The 16903-nt window shown below is 42.0% G+C and overlaps 3 protein-coding genes across 5 annotated transcripts in view; all 3 read left to right on the top strand.

Moving 5' to 3' along the window:
• LOC139650610 (synaptotagmin-2-like) overlaps nucleotides 1–16903 on the top strand; it is a 65197-nt gene that overhangs the window by 9835 nt on the left and 38459 nt on the right. The window contains exon 2 of the mRNA XM_071527327.1: nucleotides 6926–6989. The gene's annotated coding sequence lies outside the window, so the exon portion shown is untranslated. The remainder of the gene's footprint in view (nucleotides 1–6925; nucleotides 6990–16903) is intronic.
• On the top strand, nucleotides 738–2784 carry guca1b (guanylate cyclase activator 1B). The gene is made up of 4 exons (XM_071527339.1): nucleotides 738–1133; nucleotides 1440–1589; nucleotides 1722–1836; nucleotides 2139–2784. The coding sequence occupies exons 1-4, from the start codon at nucleotides 930–932 to the stop codon at nucleotides 2261–2263; spliced, it is 594 nt and encodes a 197-aa protein (XP_071383440.1). The 5' UTR covers nucleotides 738–929; the 3' UTR covers nucleotides 2264–2784.
• On the top strand, nucleotides 3543–5077 carry oard1 (O-acyl-ADP-ribose deacylase 1). 3 transcript variants are annotated; one of them, XM_071527354.1, is made up of 5 exons: nucleotides 3543–3659; nucleotides 3906–4151; nucleotides 4340–4398; nucleotides 4505–4617; nucleotides 4780–5077. In XM_071527354.1, the coding sequence occupies exons 1-5, from the start codon at nucleotides 3581–3583 to the stop codon at nucleotides 4925–4927; spliced, it is 645 nt and encodes a 214-aa protein (XP_071383455.1). In that variant the 5' UTR covers nucleotides 3543–3580; the 3' UTR covers nucleotides 4928–5077. The 3 variants fall into 3 exon arrangements, with proteins under 3 accessions (XP_071383455.1, XP_071383457.1, XP_071383456.1); XM_071527356.1 differs by having other exon boundaries at nucleotides 3620–3742; XM_071527355.1 differs by lacking the exon at nucleotides 3543–3659 and adding an exon at nucleotides 3804–3848 and having other exon boundaries at nucleotides 3986–4151.

The following is a 16903-nucleotide window of genomic DNA, read 5'->3' as shown; positions in this document are numbered from 1 at the left end:
TGAAGGATTACTACATGCTTGGCCTGTATGATTCATCAGGTTGATCAGGAGCTTCCCATGCTGGGGAGGATTGCTTAACTGACCCTGTTGTTGACATGAATGTGTTTATATTTCACTAGGTTAGTGGAGCAGGTGTGGTATATTACCTGCAATTTGAGTTAGTAAAGCTTGATGTTAGCATAAGTAATAGTGTGCATGGCCTGAACCTCATGTGTGGTTGATCTTTTTATCCATTCCTGTCCGTTTCACCAGACAGATTGCACTTAAAAAGCTCAAGTTTGTGTTCTATTTTTCAATTACAATGCATAAAGCGCTGGTGCACATTTCACATTTGACTTCACTATAGTATACGTTCCCTTTAGTTTGACATGCTTTACCCTCATATGTAGGCAATAATGCTTTAATGCTTGAAAATATATATTCATATAACACTGTAATTACAGTGTTAACAAATTAAAGGACCATCATAACATACAGCTGCTTTTATTGAAGCGTGTGTTTCTACAAACTAACACAGATGTGCTTTGCAGAATTTGAACTTTGTTTACGATGGGTAGGAGGCATGGGAAGAGGATGATCTCTCTGAACTAATTGATTTAGACAAGTCTATTTCTAATCCCCAAATCATGTGATCCATAACAGTCTTTGTCTTATCCTCACTTTCAGTAGGGAACTTCCACACTAGAGAGCTGAATATCAATTCACCTTGTATTGGCTTTGTTATCATTTTGGGGATTGGAGATTGATTTGTACCAATTTAGTTCCAGTAATAGGTAACAGAGAAGTAACGCATGAATGGATTGCCCAGTATAGAGGGCAGCTTACCAAAAAAAAAAAAAAAAAGACCAAGAGAAACAGGGAGTTACAGCTTCGTGTAATGTGAGAGATTTCAATCGCAACCAAACAGTTTTGGCGGGAATATTTCCAGAATGGGTCAGCGTCTGAGCGAGGATAGTGACCCAGACAAGGAAATCGATGTCGCAGAGCTGCAGGAATGGTACAAAAAATTTGTGGTGGAATGCCCAAGTGGAACTCTCTTCATGCACGAGTTCAAGAGCTTTTTTGGTGTCACCGATAACAAGGAGGCTGCAGATTACATTGAAAACATGTTTCGAGCCTTCGACAAGAATGGAGTAAGTACAAACTTCTGTATGTATGGAAGTATAACTATGCCTTAGTCATAGCAATTTGCCTAATTTTAGTATTGACACTGTGCTAAACTTGCTACAATAATAGGAAAGTAGTTAGAAGTATTTTGTGATAAGTGGGCTTACTGTCCATAATGTGGGGATATACTATTCATTGTTCTATTTTGTTTGTATCTACATTACAACACAAGACATTTTGATAAATTTACCAAATGTAGAAACTGTGTTTATTAACTTTTTCAAAATGACTCTCAAAATGACGCTTCATATTTCTTTTCTACATGCACACAGGACAACACAATTGATTTTCTGGAGTACGTGGCAGCCTTGAACTTGGTCTTGAGGGGAAAATTGGAACATAAACTCAAATGGACATTCAAAATGTATGACAAAGACGGAAGTGGATGCATTGACAAAACAGAGCTTCTTGAAATTGTGGAGGTAATATTTACTATTTTACAATAATAGAATTATTGATCTGTATAACTTTTTAAATCTTTCTTAAAAAACATTTCCAGGATAAATCAATGGACGATAATGACATAAAATGAAATGTCCTTTCCTGTCACTCAGTCTATTTATCGGCTGAAGAAAGCCTGCCATGGAGAGCTGGATGAAGAATGCAATCTGCTGACTCCAGACCAAGTGGTTGACCGGATATTTGAGCTGGTGGACGAAAATGGAGATGGTGAGTGTTTGTATCAGTAATGTGACAGCTTAAAATGCTGCTTGGGTGATTTAGAAGGCCTGTGTAGGGATGCTGTTATGGCTGTGTGGGGTGTGTGTACGTTCATGCTTGTGTATATGTGCCTGCTTGTGTGGAAGTAGTTGGATGAGTAGGTGGGTATTAACTGTATTATGGTCTTATATCAGAATTGTGGCGAAAAGGCATGTAAATGGCGGCTGTTACATAACAATAAATGTATACTGAACCTCTGGGAGAAACAGATCTAAATCAGAGAATGACTCTGGCTCTCCCTCCCCTCCTAGGCGAGCTCTCGCTGGATGAATTCATTGATGGGGCACGGAGGGACAAGTGGGTGATGAAGATGTTGCAGATGGATGTCAATCCTGGGGACTGGATGGGCGATCGAAGACGCAGCGGTGACTTCTAAGGCTGGAGCATGGACTGTCGTTCTGTCACGTACACACATCCTGTGTGTGACTGATGTCGTCTTCATTTTGTATCTCTGCAGTCATCATTTTTGGCATTGTATTGCTGTTGTATCAGATTAAGATGTGTGACAACAGGAAAGTTTGCTTTTTTCTATTATTTTATGCTTGCAATGAGGCTATCTATTCATTCATTTTGTTTCAAGTCCCACATTAATGTATTGCATTTGCAAATAGACGATGGAGCTACAGTAACATTTAGTTTGGCCGTTCTTACACTGGCTGCACTACGACTGCCTATGGCCTTATAGGTCTGTTCTATATTTTGTAGATGCTGCATAAGGCATATTTCTTTCTTGTTTTGTGTTTCTGAGCAATGAGCATCAAAATAAATCTATTAAAATGCTCCCATAAGTAAACACCAAAGAATTGGATACGCCTAAATGGATTGGATTTACTTGGATGCTTGGACCATGGACCCCATTTGGTAAGATTGTATCTAGCCTTTATTAAAAATAAGATTTATGGAACATTTGTGCTCTTTCGAGTTTATTTCAATGTCTCCGTGTGGGGGATGGGTGTCTGTGTGTGTGGGTGTGTATGTGGGGGGGGGGGGGCCTTCACATCCATTAGGACGGGTCATGTGATCCATGAGTTTGTCAGTGACTTGTCATGACAGCGTGTCCAATTTAATTTAATAGTGCCTATTTCATTTAATGGGAATCTGATCTATTCTAGGAAGTAGGCATATGTAATTATATAATTATGGAATGCAAAAACACTACTTCCAAAATAATCTTGATACAAATTACATCATATTTTTAACAAATGTAATGCTCCAGAAGATGTAAAGCATTGAAATTTAGGAAATATGACACATAGAGAAACATTCTATGACTAGATCAGAGAGATTGGATGGGAATGGAATTTGAACTGGAGTCTAGGAATGGGCGACAAGGTATGGGAATGAAGTCGGGGCCTTTTTGACTTTAACATATCTATATAATTATATATTGGGATATATTGGTGTTGTAATTCAACAGTATATTTTTGTCTCTAATCTGACAGCATTGGCTGTGGCCTTGATGGACTGAAGTGGGAGACAGTGTCTGAGATACTGGAAGAGATTTTCAGATGGGGATAGAATATAGGTCAATAAATAGAAGTAGGTATTATCACGATCCTACACCCTCCGGTACAGTAGGTGGCGGCATGCACTTATGTTGGCTGCGGTCCGCAAGTAACCAAGAGAAGAAGAAGAAAAATATGGAGAAGACGAAAAAGACGTTTTGGTGGGCGTGTCCTGTCGTATCCGGCTGATGACTAGCGTGCCAGGCGAAACTAAACTTAATTCGCCACCTCCAGTGACAGTCAGCTGTTTGTACGTTGTAACAGCTAGTAAGTTATATTCTTTCATGATAAAGTAGTTAATATGTTATTGCTGCGACGGCTGAATGCAGATAAACCCATACTGTTTTAAGGTGTGCGCGACTCTTCCTGCCGCATCTACTGACTTACAAGTGCTCTGTTCCACTAATGTTAATGTCAGCTGAAGTTGAAAAGCCACTCAGCTCTGATACAGCCGAGGTAAAGCGGTACATTTAACACTAACAAGACCCTTTTGTGCCCTACTTTCTTGTTTAGCACTACCAGAAGCAGCGCATTTAAAGGATACTCTTTTCCTTGCTGTGTCACACGGCGTAATGCTGCCCTCTCATGGCCAGTGTGCAGAAGACAGCTGGAGCGTGCAGTATGTCAGCGGAGACCTGTTCTCCTGCCCCCAGGACGAGGCTTTGGCCCACTGTATCAGTGAGGACTGCCGCATGGGGGCAGGCATCGCAGTGATGTTCAAGAAGAAGTTCAGCGGAGTGGAGGAGCTGAAGGAGCAGAGTGAGTCAGCCCTTCATAAAACATTCATCAGGAGTGAAGATGTCTTTTTTTGGGTTGACTCCTGGGGGATCATTTTGTTCAGCATAGACAAAGTGGTTATGTTTTTAGAAGAAGCCTATTAAGAATCACAATACTCGTAGCTTGGACTGAGATATGTGGATATTATGTTTTTTTTTTTATCCAAACAGAAAAGATGATGGGACAGTGTGCTGTACTGAAGAGAGGCAGACGTTTTGTGTACTATCTGGTAAAGATATACAATCAACACAGGACAAGACCCCTAGGCAAATTAAGCAAATTATTTTAGAAGCTATTGTTGTGGTCATTATTGTTGCATTCCTACTTTACTCCAGATCACAAAGAAAAAGGCCAGCCAAAGACCCACATATGAAAGCCTTGCACAGAGCTTGGAGGACATGAAGTCACACTGTGTGGTGAATGGAGTAAGGAGAATATCAATGCCTCGGTATGTGTAGTTTAAAATGATTAAAGTTTGTCAAACCTGGTTCATGAAAGAACCTCACTGCTCATTGGCTCAAGGAATTTAATTTAACATATCTATATAATTATATATTGGGATATATTGGTGTTGTAATTTAGCAGTATGTTTTTGTCTCTAATCTGACAGCATTGGCTGTGGCCTTGATGGACTAAAGTGGGAGACAGTGTCTGAGATACTGGAAGAGATTTTCAGATGCACTGATATCTTCATCACAGTCTATAGCCTTCCTGAGAAAGAGGAGACCGCAGTGATGAAGGAGCACCTGCGCAGATGATGGAGATGTTCACTACGTTGATTAATATGCACTGTGCAAGGATAAATTGTTGTCCATCTTTCCTCTGTATTCCTACTGTATGTTCCCAGACTTTATGGTTTTGTTATACAAACAATGTTATGTTATGGATTAAATTTAAATAAATACATTTTGCACATCAGTCACCTGGACTTTTGTACTCTCGTGAAAGTAGATGATGGGTATAACCTAATTCTACTGGCCATCTATTATTTGTACCTGCAGCAGGTCACCCCTGACATTACTAGTTTTCTATTATTAGTCAGAGTGGGGGTTGGGTAATTGACTCATTACTGATGAATATTGCTGCCTAATTATTGCTTCTTAAACATGCTAATCTGGTTTAATGACCACAGTATCTCTTCAAATGTTTCTGAGATTTGTTCACCTGTCTGACATACAGTTCTTACTGTTTAACATGGCTTAATGTATCTTACACTGGAAAATTTACTTGAAATATCAGGTGTCTCTTTGTTTGCTATTCATCCACTAGGCAATTATGATGTTGGTTGTGCAAACAATATATTTGCATTTCTATATGGGCATCATATAACTTCTGTGCTCATTGTAGCTGCTGCAGATGGCTGTGGTATTGTATGATCTATTATTGATCTCCCGGCGTATTGTACTTTAATGCAGCTGAGAGACAATGGAGGTACCAGATGTAAGGGAGGCAAAGGGGCGGGGAATCTGACACCACAAAGTCAAACCCGCACACCATTTTCTCCAGGATGGGAAAGCCTTTTAACACATAAGTCAATATGAAACTGGAGTCGATCATAGAGAGCCACATCTTACACAATCTTTATTGTATTTCATTCAATGCATTCTAATAAGTGAGTGTACTTGAACAAACCAAGGAAACAAATTACAATTCAATCATGTACTTCAGATGTTAGTAATTATCATAAACCTAGGAAGCAGGGAGACGGTCTGAACAGCGAGCTCAGTAGTCTGCCGCCTCTGGCCCGCCCACTACCCATGCCTTCCCTTTGGGGCACCTTCAATAATTCATGAGGAGAAGGCATTAGCTGCTGTGTACACTGCGGCTGCCTGCCCATTCCCCTCCGTATTCCTGGCTGCCTGGAAGACTGTACTTCGGCATCACTGCAACCAACCCCCCGCCTCCTCTTCCTCCTCCTCCTCCTCCTCCTCTCTTCCCATCCCCCTTCCTGCTTGGCAATTAGACTCCACACTGCAGCAGAGCCACCTAGCTGCTCTGCAGTGAGCGCAGGGAAATCTCCCTTTTATCTGACCTGCTGTCACACCTCTCCGTGCTGCATCGGTCCGTCCTACAGTCGCTGCACTGTGGTTCAAATCTGCCCTCGCCCCACCTATGTTCCACCATGCAGTCCCCCTCTTTGTTCCCGTGCAGTTTCTGCTTGTCCTGCTGCAGTCCACTGATTTGCCTCCTAAGGCTCTCCCCCATTCTCACTCTCTCTTCCTCTTTTCTCCTACATGCTCCCCCTCCCTCTGTCCTCCATTCCTTTTTTTTGCTCGCTGCGTATGAAATTGCAGAGCTCAGCATTCTTCTCCACAGGCACTTAGGGAAAAATGAAAAAAAAAGATGAGCTGGGCGGGAGGGGTTCTGATGCACCACATAACTGCCCCCCTTCCAATTAAAGCAGAGAGCTTATGTTATTGAAGAGCAGCTTAGCCAATGAGAAGGCAGTGCAGGCAAAGACAGCAGGAAAAAAAGCAGCAGAGCGAGTGGGCAAGAAGAAGAAGGGAAAAAAAAAACTGCAGTGTGTGAGTGTGTGTAGTTTTTATCCCTCCCCTGAGCAGATCTTTATCAATTTGGGTACTCCAGTGTTGGGGCGCATTTGAATGTGTGCCTGTGTGTGTGTACGTGGCAGAGTTTGCAGGAAGGCAGTGTAAAGGTGTGTGTAGGGCTGTGTTAAGAGTCCTGACTTGTTCATGCTAAAACTGGAAATAAGAGAAAGTAAGAGGAGATTGATTATTTTTCTCTCTATCTCAAAGTGTCTCGGAGCCTGTGGAGAAGGGGAAGAGCCCGGTGTCCAGGGGAGAGCAACCTGCACTCAAGGTAAGCAGCTACATTCTCCTCCTACTATTATAGGTACGGTGGCTTTTTACACTTTTGAAGTTCTTTTTTTCCACCCTTTGTCAGTGTCTTCGCTGTGGGTTATCCCCCCCCCCCCCCAGTTTCCCATATGTAATTCCATATATGATAGCTACATAGGGATTTATATTTTCATTAATTGCACTTTTTTTTTTTTTTTACATTATCAAGACTTGACGGGAAAGGAGAGAGGGAGAGGAAAGGAGAGGGAGGGAGGGGGAAGGTTAGTGCGGGACTCCCTGATGCTTCTAGGCAAGTTTCTGTGCACACGGTTCTCTAGTGCTGCAGTATCCCATTACATCCCTGAGCGGAGCTGCCTCAGCATCCAGCCAGTGCCAGGCAGAGGGACTACAACCTACTACAGTGGTTCAGAACCTGACATACCAGCTAGACCAAAATGATGGTCATTTTTATTTGGGTTACTTTCCTAACCCTGGCTAGGATAGGATTGAAGTCCCCCCCCCACCCCATCCTCATGCTGTAAATACAGTGCACACTGACAAGCTCAGTGTGGAGACTGCAGCCCATTTTTAGTTCTGTTGTGCACACTCTCATGATGTGTTCTATGTATCAGCTGGGGTTGCTTAGATAACAGAGTGAATTGGGTCTGAAAGGGGCCGAGCCTAATGAGGAGTTTTGTTTTGTTTATCTGGTGTTCTGGGACTTCCCTCAGTCTGTGCCTGCAGCAAAAGTAACCTCTGTTTGGGTGAACTGGGCTTACTGACTAGGACGCACCCTATGAAACGGAAAAAAAAAAAAAATAGTATATTGTCTGTTTACCTTCATTAGTGTATTTGTGCATTGGGGAGATGGTGTATGTACCATCCTAAGATTAGATCAGGCAGCAAAGGAAAGCGAAGCCTTTGGTGATTCATGCTTTTAACACCTGGTGTTTTTTATGTATGCAATTTTCATCAGCTTTCTTTAAGCACATTCACAGTTGATGCATCACACTGTCTTTTTCTTGTAAGTCTGACCTTCATAATTTGTGATTGAAGATTTGATACCGGCCAGCAGTGGGCACTGTCTGTTTTCTCTGTTGAAGCTCTCAGAGCAAATGTCTGGAAACACTGGCCTGCTGCGGAACGGGAGGAAATAACGGATGGACTTAGTATATTTTGTGTGGGCAGGTCAATAAGTGTTTGTCCATAGAAGGGATAAATAGTGTTTTTACGTTGCTCATAAATAATAGTAAGAGGTTTCACCCTCAGATACTAGATATAAGCAGAATACGTACAAAAACTGAACAAAATCACTGATCTGAGCCGTTGCTTTTAAATAATGTATCCAGAAATGGAGTATGAGCTATTTTCAGGGATAGGGATAAGGCAGGGAAGGAAATGTAACCAAATTCAACACCATGGACAGAGCACACAGCACCAAGTCTCTTGTTGATTAGGACAGTTTAGGGCAAACCCGATTGTTCCTACTATGTTTAGTTAACTGATCTAGTAAAGTGACTTTCTATTGACATTTCTGAGTCCCCATTTGATATTGCAAGTGGCTGTTTGTATCTATTCTTTCACTATATCAGTTGAAGACATGGAGAAAACAGTTTTCATTATTCATGCAGCCTGCCTTTTCTAGAACATCTTAAAGAGAACTGTGTTTCAAAGAGACTCACTGAATCATCTGCTCCTATCTGTTTTATTTTGAAATATCCTGTCCTGTCCTCCTCTACCTTTATCATCACTGTCTACACCTTGTGTGACAGTCAGCTCCATGGTTTTATTCTACCTTCCTTTTCACCACAGTGCATGAAATAACATATAAAACCGTGGGATAAAATTGACTGCAGCAGCAAAATCACTTAGGTTTGACATGAATTTGTTGCAGAGAACTATTTGTGTGATGACATGAAATCACAAGGGTGATATTAATAAATGTGCAGAATTTAGATGTCATGTCTGCTAGTAGTAACTAGCAACGTTTCCCACAAATTAATCATAAAACAAGTGAGGAGGAGACCATAAAATCAGTCAAAAGAACATGTAAAATATGTTATGACTAGAACCATACAGTATCGACACCTGCTGTGTCACAAAGCATTGTTTCGTGTCATGGTTGAGAATGAGGAGGAAAATGTCACAGCAGGACGCAGCTGGCATACTGAGAAACTCATTCAGATAGTGATGATCAGAAACCTCAGTTCTTAATGGCAAGCGGAAATGAGGCTCCTCGCTGTTCCCCAGAATTAGCCAATATCCTCCTTAAGATGGAAACACAGAGTGAGAGAGAGAGACACAGAGGAGGTTTAACTGCTTCTCATTAGAGAGAACGGCAAGTTTAAATAGATAGGCCTATCTTGTGATTTGCATAATCTTGAATCTAATTCAGTGTTCTAATAGCTACTTGAGTCTGAGTTTTCAAAATCAACATAAACACTTGTGTCCGTGTGAAATAGTTTGTTTTAATAAATGCTGGGAGAGAGAATACTGGTGAGAGAAGTTCACTGTCAAGTTGCTTTTCAAGGTTTATCTTGGTGTCGTCTATTCCTCTGCACCTATGCAGGTGCATTATGTAACTCTCTCTCAGTGTTTGGGCTGTTGGAGGAGGAGAGCAGATGTGAGGCTTGTCATTGCTCATCCTCTGAATATGACACCCCCTGTCCCAGACTGTGCGACACAGGGCGTTTAGTGTGCCCCTGTAAATGATGGTGTAGGCAACATAGCGGAGCCGCAACGGCTGTCACTGTGGCATATTACAGTTAGAAACAATCCCAAAACTCTCTATGTCAGACAAAGGGGAGATACTGTAAATAACTCGCCAAACAAATGCAAATAATGTTACTTCTGGATGACTGTGGACAGACAGAAAACGGATCTGTGTTGTATCGGTTGCACAGAAGAAATAGAGGACATTGCAGATGTTTAAGGTGAACATAGCCTCCTGGGTGCAACAGCATGACACCTTGACAAATACACTGGTGTGCAGGAAGGACAGTGCAGGTGTGCCTTCCTCATAACCAGGAAGAGGGCACTTCAACACACTCTCTGGGGAAAGGTTACTGTATGTATTTATGTGCGTGATTGTGTCAGTGTGTTTGTAAGTGTGCATGTCTTAGTGCATGTGAGTGACAGAGGAGAGAGGGTTGAAATGAAGAATGCAAGAGACAGTGTAAGAGACTCAGTGGGCAGTGAGGAATAAGTCGGCTTTAACAGGGTGGAGAAAAATAGACATGGAAATCACAGGGAAGGACAAAAGAAATGAGAAAAAAGTGAAGAGTGGAAGGCAAGATAAATGATGCAAGTATGGACAGGAGAGGGAGAGAGAGAGAGATTGTCGGAGGGAGAGAGCGAGGATGGAAGAGAGTGGGTGTGCGTAGCCGAGCTGCGAGCACTGCAGTACATTGCAGTGCCCAGCCCCCGCTGTGTTCTCTGCTCACCATCCGGTTCCATGCACTGAAAAGACCCCTGCAGCAGCCGAGCCGCACGGCACAGAGGGCTGCCTGCTGATGAACAGCAACCCAATAAAGAGCTTTTGACCCGCCACCGAGGCGTTCTGCGCGCCCGATGACGCGCCGGTTTTAAGGAATGGTGGAAAACACATGGTATTCTTGACAAAAAGAGACAACCAGGGCATTGTCATGTGGAGAGGGAGCGCGTAGTCAATTCACCCTCCTCCTGGATTATGTAAGCGTACAGCACACTCACCTCAGCCGATACCGGCTGAATGGTCCCACCTTCCCTGTCCATGTTTTCCTCATTAGGAACATCTGCCCCGTTGTTTGCTTTTGTTCCAGAGGCAGCGTCTTTGCAAACACAGACAGACACTTTATTGAACTTACTGAAATGGCCACAATAGAGGGGCAAACAGTGTATGTCCTGAAAAAGCCAGTGTTTGTGTGCTTTTGGTTTGACCCATTGTGGATGATGCTCTGTGGCCTATAAGATATAATGACACTGATCACATGGATAACTGTGAACACGGTCACCCGTTGTGGGTCCAAGTGAGAAAAAAAAACAAAACAAAAACAAACACTCTAATTGTTCAGTTTACAGGTAGGCGATATATATGCATGCATTATTCATAGCTTCACACTTAAATTCAGTCAGATTAATTATATAATAATATAAATCATTATAGTAATCCTGCTTTGGCCCAGCAAGCGGTTCTCTCTCACACACATGCACACATGCACATGCAGGCAACCACACAAACACACGTGTGCAGATTTGAAATGAGTCTTAATCATGTGAAGGCTCTAGGAAATGAAGGAGGAGGACGTTTCTGCTTCCATAAACAGTTGCTGCGTTTCCGTCCCACTGCCTGCCCGGGGGGTAACGGTTGAAGCGTGAGAGGTTCCCTTGTTGTATGTTCTCTGGTTTCCCTCTGCTTTGCTGATGTAGCTGATTCAGATTGTGTGGTGTGTAGACTCTACTACTCCCTGTGACAAGGTCTGATGTTGTGTCTCTTGCTGTGTTTTTAGGAGTAGTCGAGTCAATTACACCTTGTCAGGCAGGAGTTTGAGCTGTTAAGTGTGTTTACCCCACCACACGAGACTAAGCTCCTCATTTTCATCTTAGTGTTTGCCTCTGATTTGCATTGAAATCAGCAGTAGGCTTTGATAATGATAAGGGAGGAATATCCACTGGTAGTGTGTCAATCTGCAACAAAAAATATTAACCCAACTCATGATCATAGCAAATGCATTCATATATAATATATATATATATATATATATCATGATTTGGGTAAATATTTTTTTCATATATGTATATGTATAGATATATATATATGTATACATATGAATCTGATAAAGGCCTTTGATGTCTGGAGTATGGCTTCTTATATAGAGTATACTGAAAACAGGAAATGGTTTGGAAATAGATTTATTATTCTCTTTATCCTCTGTTTCACATCTCTAGTGATTATTGTCTGATGGGTACCATTCCAAGCAATATCTTAGCTATTGCGATCATTTTATCTTTTGTAAACAAAAAAATAAAAAATAGGACATTTTGTGGGAACATTTTACCTTGCAAGTATCTTGAAAGAGAAACAGTAAGAGAATTGTTATAGTCATGTCATCAGTCCATGCAATAGCTCTCTAGTCACATGGTTATGCTGGGAAAAATATGCTGTGCTTGAGTGTGGATTTGTGAGAATATAGTCACAAAGGGAAAAAGACAGAGAAACACTATGTGGTGTGTGCGCGCGCGTGTGTGTGTTTGTCACAGATCGAGAGGGAGAGAGTGGGAGAAAGAGGTAGAGTATTGTAGTGTGGGTGAGCTGCAGTAGGGATTCGGAGTGCTGCATTGAGCTGCATAATTAATGTTGAGGGGGCGGAGCCAAAGGCGGGGATAAGTTGCTATGAAGAGCAAGCCGCTGCAATACTGCTGGAACAGAGCCAGCCTATTTTTGTATGAAATGACTCTTGAGAAAGCATGCTGAGCACAGAACCGTATGTAACAGTGACTGTGATATTTTGATGCAAAAACACGCGAAACCGAGCCCGGTGCTAATGCGACATGTTAAATCACAGAGAATGGAAGAGTACTTGAAGAGGCAGAGGGGGGTAATGTAGGATGAATATTCAGAGGAAGCACACTCAGCTGTTTGGTCCAACTCCGTGTCCCTGTCCCATCTGCTCCCTCGGCCCTCAAAGCCAATCACTCTCCACTGAGCTGCGCACCACAGCCAACTGCCTCAATGCTGGCTTCTCTGACTCTGTTAATCATCCAATTTGTAGCAAAATGCCTTCCTATATGACACATCTGGTGTAACTCTGATCCGGTCTATCCGAATTGGGCCATGGGAAAGGAGGAGTGGCTTTAATCTGTGGACCTGCGTTATATTTAGTCAGCCTCTTTGCCGATTCTGGGTTGTTGTTCAGTGCTGTCTCCACGGTGAGACTGTGCGAGGTACTTTCTAAGAGGAGATGCCTTCATACATGAGAGATACTGTTTTTAGGCTCTTTTGTCTTTCACACAGCCGAGACAATCTTTGGTCTTCTCTCCTCTTTTCTCCTCATGTTTTATTTTTAAACACCGCTTCCCTGCGTTACAGATGTCTGCCCGTTCAACCGTTTATTCAGCCTGGCACTTCCACATGCAAGCAATGTGCATGTGTGTTTAGGCGTGCACATGCATACAAATGTGTACGTGTTTGACAAAGACGGAGTCGGGGTCTGTGATGATCACTCTCGTATGTGAATAGGTGTGTGTTCATGCATAAGTGCCTTTATCGAGGGGTTTGGTTAGTGCGGTCAGGCTGCTGCTACAGTATATCCGAGTTATTCTCCGGCCCTGTCAGAGCTGAGGATGACATCACCAGTGACCACATCCATATCATACTGCTCTGCTTGCACCCCCGTCACCTAACCCCACCATCACACTAGCTGTTCCCATCTTATCCATTCTGGTGCAGAATGCCCAGCACTCATGTCTTCACTGCTTTAAAATCTGTGGTTTTAGATGTGTGTAAAATGAAACCACAAGTAAGCAATATCTCTCAGTGTGTCACAGTATCCTCCATACATTTTCACTTCAAACAAAACCAGGAATTGATGGGAAAATGATATGTTTTACATCAATCTGTTTTTTTGTTTTTTTTAACTCAAGGCAATACTACGTCTTGCATGAAACACTTCCAGTCGTCTTTGAGATGTGTCTGCCAACCTCTACTGGTGGGGCTCTGTGTGTTTCAGAGGGGCTGAGGGACGGCACAGAGGCATTTGAAATGCGCCCTGTGTCTGCGCCGAGCCTCCCCGCGCACAGCTGGGAAGCTGGTAATGAAGGCAGTTGCATTCCAGTCTCCCGAGAGCCACGAAATCAGACTTAAATTACAACCACAACATTATCAAATACAAGTAAATCCTGATACAATTGAACCTCACAGGTGGAGTGCTCAGGAAGGTGCAAGGTGTATCGTATCTGCAGTATAAAGCTTGTGGGGATGCTGTGATTTAATCTGTCTGAACCATGATGGTGGAGTTCATGGCAGCCAGCCAATAATGCCTGTTGTCTGACAAAATATGTCTGCATGGTCTCAATGTATTTCAAATGTAGTTCAAGGGTTTTATATCTATTTTTCCTCTATATTTTTCCTTCTGCCTAGCCTACACTAAAAGGCATCTGACAGTACATTTTGAATCCAAAGTTTCTATGTTCACAAAACAACACAGATGCTCATTAAATGTATTTTTTCTGTCCCCTGAAATCTAAGAAATGAAGAGACATTTTTTTCCCCTCTCCATTCCCAAGGGGCTTTGCAGTATGAGAACAGAGTTGCCATTTCTCAGCATTGCCAAGTGAGGATCCGCCCATCTGACATTCAGAATGCTAGGAGCGGTGCTAACATCAACAGAAAATCTTGACAAATGTTTTTTTTTTCCTTTAAAATAAACTCAGGCTTTGAATTTGTTTTGAGTATGTGTCATATTATGAAATATCCGGAAATGAGTTCCACTGCAGTCTACTCTCATGTGTTGCTGTGAGGAATTCCGAATCTGGTTGTTTCATGCAACTTGAGAACTTGTGCAACGTGTGACTCTGTTATATAAATCAGAAATATTCAGGGACTCATGTTTTATCAGAGAAACACATTGGTAAGGAATGGACAAAAGGAACACTGTGTAATGCAATTTTTGCCCGAGAGAGAAAGAAGGAGAGGGGTGCGAGGAGAGGAGAGGAAAGAGAATAGCTCTTCTAAGGACTGTGAGTAGGTGCTAAACTTGAAGGTTGCTTCATTTCCCTCCGTTTTGGAGGTTAGCGAGCAGGCGAAGGACACAGCATACAGAGAAAATCCTGTGGGCGCCAACAAGACCGCTGTCACATTGCCTGTGGTAGAACTGAGAGCTATCAAAGGTAGAATGAAAAAAAAACATAAGATGGTAAAGATAAAATATTTCACTCATGCAGGAATGAATTGTATTGCACTGTGAGGTATGGGCGCATTTCCTCAAGACATATTTTACTTGTTGTGGAACATGTTGTTTGGGCTTGTGATGTCAAAGAGATCAGGGTAAGATTGTGCGGTATACTGTATGGAGAAATGGCAAAAGAAACACCAAATTGACTCATCAGTACTAAAGATATAATGCAACATACACAAGGTTAATAGCACGGTTCCCTGGAGGGTGCATTCTTCGAAAAAGGGTTTGACCTCCAATGCGGGACAGGAGTTTGGTGTCTTAAATGAACAACTCAACTTGTGTGAGTGACAGGTCACTTATGGTGTTTTGTGAAGCTGAAGGTGCTTCACTGAGTGTTGAGCTATCTTCTCCATTCACTCTGTCTCTGGTCATTGTGCTACTGCCAGTCCTAGAATAATAGATTCCTGGTGTTCATTTGTACCCAGCAAAAGTATTTTGTTTCAGGCTGTAGTGTGTTAAGAGTTAAGAGTTACAACCAGAAATAATTATCTAATAATCTAACTTCCATGGATTTTAAAAAAGTGCACAGTATGATGTTTGAATACGTATGCTTTTGTCAGTTTGTTCTTTTTGGACGTGTGTGTGCCTGCGTTTTACTCCGGCCAAATTGGAGAAATCTTGCAAATTCGATCTCTCCCAGACAGATTAACACTTGTATCGACCTGACGACAAATTGGTCAGGTTCTTGGTCTCCAAGAGCATGGAGGGGGGAATCTATTTCCTCCCATGCTAGAGCTGGTAATAGTTGGGCCTTGCAAGAGGGACACGATATTCATTGTACTGTATTGATCAAAATAATCGCTCCCATCCCATTGTCATGTTCTATAAACCCTCTCAGAGCATGTTCATCTGGAGAGCCTTTCCCAAGCATTTGCTGGCTCGCCTTCCTGAATACATTTTTATAATCTTCATCCTGAATATCTTGAAACGTGTCCATTTTCCACTTTGATTTAAGCTGGATATCATTTCTTGGTTTTACCTACTGTGTGCCAAATTGTTGTATGGTTAAAGAAGAGTGCATTGTTTATTGCAGTGTGGCTGTGTCAATTGTCAAGAGCTAGCAATTGAGAGCAGTTGTATAATGTCTGACAGCTCAGGAGGCAAAAATAGATAAACAAGAGAGGACAAAAATCAAGATGCCTCTCTAGTGCCCTTGTATCATATTCTATGCTGGAGGGAACCATGCACCAATTTGAGGCATTAGTGAATCATTAGTCTTGCGTAACCAGATCTTTCTCCACACTTGGTTTAGTGAATCATAAAAGCAGGAACTCTTTGCATTTTCTCCCATACATTGCCTTGTCCAAATGATTCAAGTCATCTTGAATCAAGTATCTTACCTGATCCCTTCCTAGAGAGGAAAAGTAAGGGACAGTGCAATTCAGAAATTAATTACTACATGATTGTATAATTAGAAACTCTATCAAAGGTATTCCTCAACAGTATTTTTGTGTCAGTATTTAAAGCTTTGCTCTAGACCGGTTAGTCTCCACACAATTTCACAGTCTACATAGAGTAACATTTGGATGAATATATTGAGAGCCCATATTCCAAAATGAGATATCTACCATTTAAGAAAAACAACAAAAATAAACCAAAACAAAACAAACTGACGCCTATTCTTACAAAATCATTGCTGGCACAAAGGTAAAGCATGTTATGAGTTACTAATAACATTATGAGTCATCTTGAGACCTGTGTTTTGGAGGAGAAAATCATCTGTGTTTTCTGAAATATATACTAATGGATTTAGCGTTTTTGTAGCATTTTCGATTGAAACCCTTCATATGGGGTCATGGAAGTGATATGCACCCCCATCTATTGTAATTATGTAAACCTGACTGCTTGAAATGGCTGTGTGGGCCGCCATTTGTCCAGGACATGTCTGGGTTTCATGCCCCCTTCTTGAAAATGCTTCAAGTGGCCTTTGAAGTCAAGTTTGATCTTTTGGTTTTTTTCTCTCTTAGTCTTTTTGTTTTTTAGGAAATCCTCCTTGACGTAG

The sequence above is a fragment of the Centroberyx affinis genome, unplaced genomic scaffold (genome assembly GCF_046629955.1).
Source record: "Centroberyx affinis isolate AG114_WGS23_722 - 3 ecotype Tasmania unplaced genomic scaffold, CSIRO-AGI_Caff_v1 ptg001521l_1, whole genome shotgun sequence".
NCBI classification, from domain to species: domain Eukaryota; kingdom Metazoa; phylum Chordata; class Actinopteri; order Beryciformes; family Berycidae; genus Centroberyx; species Centroberyx affinis.
Note: the sequence above shows the minus strand (reverse complement) of the source record. Positions and strands in the feature narration are given on the sequence as shown.